This window comes from Gavialis gangeticus, unplaced genomic scaffold (assembly GCF_001723915.1).
Source record: "Gavialis gangeticus isolate Ggan-Ray unplaced genomic scaffold, GavGan_comp1, whole genome shotgun sequence".
NCBI classification, from domain to species: domain Eukaryota; kingdom Metazoa; phylum Chordata; order Crocodylia; family Gavialidae; genus Gavialis; species Gavialis gangeticus.
Window position 1 is genome coordinate 61,443,868 of NW_017729025.1, and position 5,051 is coordinate 61,448,918.

Genomic DNA, 5,051 nt, shown 5'->3' on the forward strand with positions numbered 1-5,051 from the left:
TGTGTGAACTGGGTTTTTATATTCTGTCTTTTTTTTTTTTACACATAAACACAAGTTCTGTCAGCTTACCGCTGGTTATGAGGAATGAGTTTCAAAACGCCCAGCATGGCAACAGCCAATATAACTGGCAGCAGAACTGCAGCTACATTAGGGAGACAGCCCTTGCAATACTGCCTCTGCCTCTGCAATTAAAACCACTTCACTGTGCACTATGCTGAAGTCAACAGTTCATTATATTACAAAGTGAACTACAGCAAGGAACATCACTTAAATATATTATTAGCTCTGTTATCTGAAAAACAGGAAATTGATAGGAGCTTATGAATTCCTGACCCTACCTATTCTTTTTAAAAACAAAAAAGAAAAGCAGTCAGATTCTGTTTTGGAAGGACAATGCAGTAGCAACCCTCTTGTCATGACAACACATTGAGCAAGACAAGTGTAATTAGAGACCATAATGGACTAACTGACCTTTTAACTTGAAACCATGGAAGAGACATAAAATCATTAGCCAAAATAAAGCTGAGGAGAACTCAGTACATACAAGGAATGAATGTATCTTTTTACAGGTGGAGGTGGCATACCGCAGAACTCCATTTTTGTTGATCTAGTCCAAGAGTGCTTCAGGGTTACTTTGCTTACAGGGAAGGGCACACAGTCATTTTCAGTTTAGTTGCAAAACATTCAGCTTAATTATAATTTCTTTCCAATATGAAAAAAAAAGTTATGTTTTCTTCAACTCAGCAGAGGACCTGTAAAGCTGCCAATGCCAGCTGAGCTCCAAAATTTTATGATGTAGAATTTCTATTCAAAGTACTAAATGTACCTTCACTCAAGATGCAATGGACCAGGAGGCATTATTATTTACAACATACCTTTTTTTGTATCCCAGCTGTGATAATGAGTTGTAGACACGCTGGTCTAAACTGACTATTTGATTGTGTGTATAGAAAACCTACAATACAAAACATTTTTAAAGCAGCTGCTTGCAAAAACATCACGGCTCAGCTCGGACTAGTATGTCTTCAATTAATTTACTCAGTTGGAATACATAAAAACATGCAGCAGGTAACAGCAACCCTTGGTCTAGTTTCCCTTAAGTGAAGTTATAATGAAGCTTACTCTGTCAAGGTAAAAAGCAGTGAACAATAAGAGCATGTTGTGCTCTATAAGATATTCATATTTTTATTTAAAAGTTTAATAAAAAAATAAGGATTAAATAATAGCTTGGGACAAGGGTGGGGGGAAACAAATCTTAACTATGGCACACAATGCTTCTCATGGTCACCATGTATAACTAAAAAGCAGGAAGAACTTCACATAGCCATTCAAACATGCAGGATTAACAAATGCTTTGATGTTGCTAAAAACCTAGTCTTTAGTGCCTTTCCTCACCCCAATGTAGATGGAGAGTGCTATTCAGAGAGGTGCGATTACTGGCCATTGCACAGCCAACTGAACTCAAAAGAAGTCTTAAGCAGACTTTACAGGGCTTTTGATTAGACACTTAAGTGACTTGAAGGACTGTACTGAAGAGCATGCCGTCTTCTTGTGTATCGAGTGGTGAGAGAGCAGTCCACCCATCCTCCTTTACCATGTGCTCTCCATTCATAACTCCCATCCTACTCATTCTGACATGGTCTCCTGCAGAACCAGAGTAGGAACATTTAAGAGGAGATTTCCACTGGAGAAGACCTGAACTATAGATAACAATTTTGACTTCTTACTACTTGAATATTGCCACATTTGGTAATTTTGTGGCTGTGTTGAAAAAAATATTCTTGCGCTTCCTTCCATGGATTCCTTTACCAGAAAAAGGAGATGGGGAAGCTTAAAAGCCGCTATTGACTTCAACATATATATGGAAGTCTAATACCTTACTGCTAAACCCATGACACTTACCCTGTACAGGTTTTGCTGCTTATGCCATCTTACAAACACTGAAGCCATATTGTTTTTCCTCTTTCCCAAATGTACACTAACATATCAGCTGAACAGTAACATACTCCAGACCCCACCTGCTCAATACTCATATTATAAATTTCCCCTATGTGTTTATCCCAATATTTCCTCCCTGCAAAGCTTCACCTCTTGCTAGAATCACTGTTTAAGATACCCAAGCTCCCATTCCAGTGCCTTCCATTTGCTTTTTTTCTCCTCTTTATCTAAGTTAACTCAACCCATGGAAAGGAAAAACCTGATTTATAATCCTTGCCCAACCTCCTTCAAACCTCATGGCAACAACACTTCTTCAGAAGGAGACAGACCAAAAACTTGCAAAGCTGGGGTCCTCTGTTGCAGTCCTACTAGCTTTCTTCACTAACATCACAAATCTTGTGGGAGTGACAGAGTTATTGTAGCTACATGACAGTGATACAGCTATGCAGCAAAAGCCTCTAATGGGGCCTGTACAGCACAAGACAGCATCATGCAGTGATCCCCTCTGAGCTACCTTTGTACTTGCTACCTCTGGCAAGAAGACCAGTATACCCTGGTTACCATGGTACTTCATCTGGACTAATTAGTTTTGCTGACCAGCTGTCCTGGTTCCATAGTTGGCACATGAAGTGCAGAGCTTGAGTACCTCTGCACAGTGCTGCCTTATGTCAGCTACAATCCAGTTAGTGCCCTGGCCAGAAACATTCATAAATAGCTTGGAGCATCTCTGCATGGCACTGCGCTGTGCAGGGCAGACACGCTCCAAATGACGAGCGTGTACTAGCTGTCTCCAAGGGAGCGAGACAAACAAATGTGTTTTCTCCTCTCTCCACCTGCAGTCCCCGGGTTACAGACACAAAGAGGAATTTTCTTTTTAAACATGTAGCACAAAACTGGCTCTAATACTTAGGATGCTCCCAAACCCATACCAAATCTCAGAATAAGGATCAGGAAAATTTATGTTTAAATAAAATGCCAACAGTGAACATCCTGTAGCCTAACTGCACCCTTCAAAATATTGTTTGGTATTTTATGAAAGGACTCTATTTTCAACTGCTTTTGCAAGTCATTTACTTTTTTTCTATTTCTGCGCTTGCTTATTATAATGAACGGCTGATTATGTAACTACTACACTGCAAACTGAACTCCTCCAGTTTCAGTGCACAGATTCCTTGCCTGCGATTTTGTAGCAGTGTAAAAGCAAAGGAGTGTCAAACACATTTTCCTTGGGAGCATAGGTGATTCAAGAGGACAATTTCAGAACTGTAAAGATACAGGACCCACTTGTACAGTCTGTGTGTAACCAGTGCTACCAGCTTTACTGGAACTACTCATGTAAATAAAGACAGCAGGAAAGTATTTTTCAAACGTTCCTAATCCCCAAGAGGTTTTATAACAAAGTGATTTCCTGGAAGACCGAAGCAAAGAAGGAAGATCAGATACATCTGTGCTTAAACATCATTCTTCCAGTTCCTACAGTCTATTACCATAACCTGCTAAAATGTAATAATCAGATTTGAATTCAATAATTATTTTTGCGCTTTAAATAGACATAAACGTAATCATGATTTGTCCAATACATCACAAATGTTGAATTAACAACAAACTTACAGGATCAATGGGAGGCAAGAGGTCTTTTTTCTCTTGCTCATCTTCTTCTTCGTCTGTGCTATATTCTTCCATAGTTTCTCCACTTGCAAAGTGAATTACCCTTCTTGGAATTTTCTTCTTCTTCCCTATGATTCCCAGTTCCACATTCTCAAAGTCTCTATCGCCATTTGAGCGCTGCTGAAAACCAAGAAAAGAACCAGTCACAAACACAAGCTTCTGCAAGATGAACACTGAAACTGGAGAAACGGTTTTCCCCAGACTTCACCACATACCTGTCAGCTCACTGATACCCCTGGGACTTCAGCTAGAGATAAAAGGATTCTCTTAAAAAAAGGTGATGTGGCTGTAAGGCAACAATTTCCCAACTTTTTCAAGATGAATTCCCCACTTCAGGAAAATTATAGCAATCACATTCATTTCAAATTCACCATTTTTCTTAAAAAGCCTATACAAACTGAGCGATCACTCAGCTCAAACTGCTCAGACCTTAACAGCACAGGTCTTCTCTTGTTTTTACATACATTGTTCATTAATTTGCCTGCTCACCAGTGTTGACATTTAAAGTATTAGCTTCTGAATTAACATCCACTAAAGTAAATTAATCAATTCAGATGTCACAGCTGTTTCAAATTCAGGCAAACACATCTACAACAGATAAATTCTTTAACATTTTCTAGGTTTCCTTCTCTAACCCTGAAATCTAGCTTAAAAAAAAATACAGGTTGAAAAACTGAAGAATAATTAAGAGGCTGCCATGCTGCTTGGGTAAAATACCCTTGCCCCACTCCCCCCAGCCTAATCTTTCATGCCCAATTCACAGTGAATGACAAGGTCCACAGCCCACAGTTGGGAAAATGTGCAATGAAACAAATTCAGATAGCTATGAGAGTGTGCAATCTATATTATTTGCAAAGAAGAATGAATGTTAAAGACTTCCTCGTTCTTCCTAACAAACTCTCCTTCCTCAACAGGGTTTTTGAAGCCTCCTATAGTGTTCTATAGAGTTCTGCTAAACAAGCTACAGAACTAAAACACCAGCCAGTAGCAAAAAAAAAAGAGACTTAATAAAGCAGCTGGATGAGTTGAAATCAGGGAATGGCTTCGGAGGAACCGAAGGCAGTGGACATGCATGTTATGTGCAGGGATCTGGGTTTTCCATTTCCCATGGGAAAAAGGAAAACACTATAGATTTCCCTTTTTACCCACGAAAAATGCAGATTTTTCATTTTAATGGAGAAACCTGCTTCCCCACACTTCTTAAAGCCACCTTGGTGGGTTTTGTTGATTTTAGTGGGGGGTTTTTGCAACGAGGAGGAGCGGGTGCTTATAGGCTCAGCAGTGCTACGCTGGTTAGCACTACAGATGAAAAGAACTTTGGGGTCGTGGTTGACCACAAGATAAACACGAGCCTTCAATGTGATGCTGTGGCTAGTAAAGCGAGCAAAACACTGGCTTGCATCCACAGATGCTTCTCAAGCAGATCCCGGGACGTCATTCTCCTG

The 5,051-nt window shown here is 39.8% G+C and overlaps 1 protein-coding gene across 2 annotated transcripts in view; it reads right to left on the minus strand.

Moving 5' to 3' along the window:
* Positions 1–5,051, minus strand: part of FAM177A1 (family with sequence similarity 177 member A1) — a 39,541-nt gene that overhangs the window by 11,230 nt on the left and 23,260 nt on the right. The window contains exon 2 of one of the 2 annotated variants that reach the window (XM_019518900.1): positions 3,550–3,726. In XM_019518900.1, the coding sequence (XP_019374445.1) occupies positions 3,550–3,726 (177 nt within the window). Of the gene's footprint in view, positions 1–3,549; positions 3,730–5,051 lie in introns of both variants that reach the window. The other variant, XM_019518899.1, reaches the window with a different exon arrangement.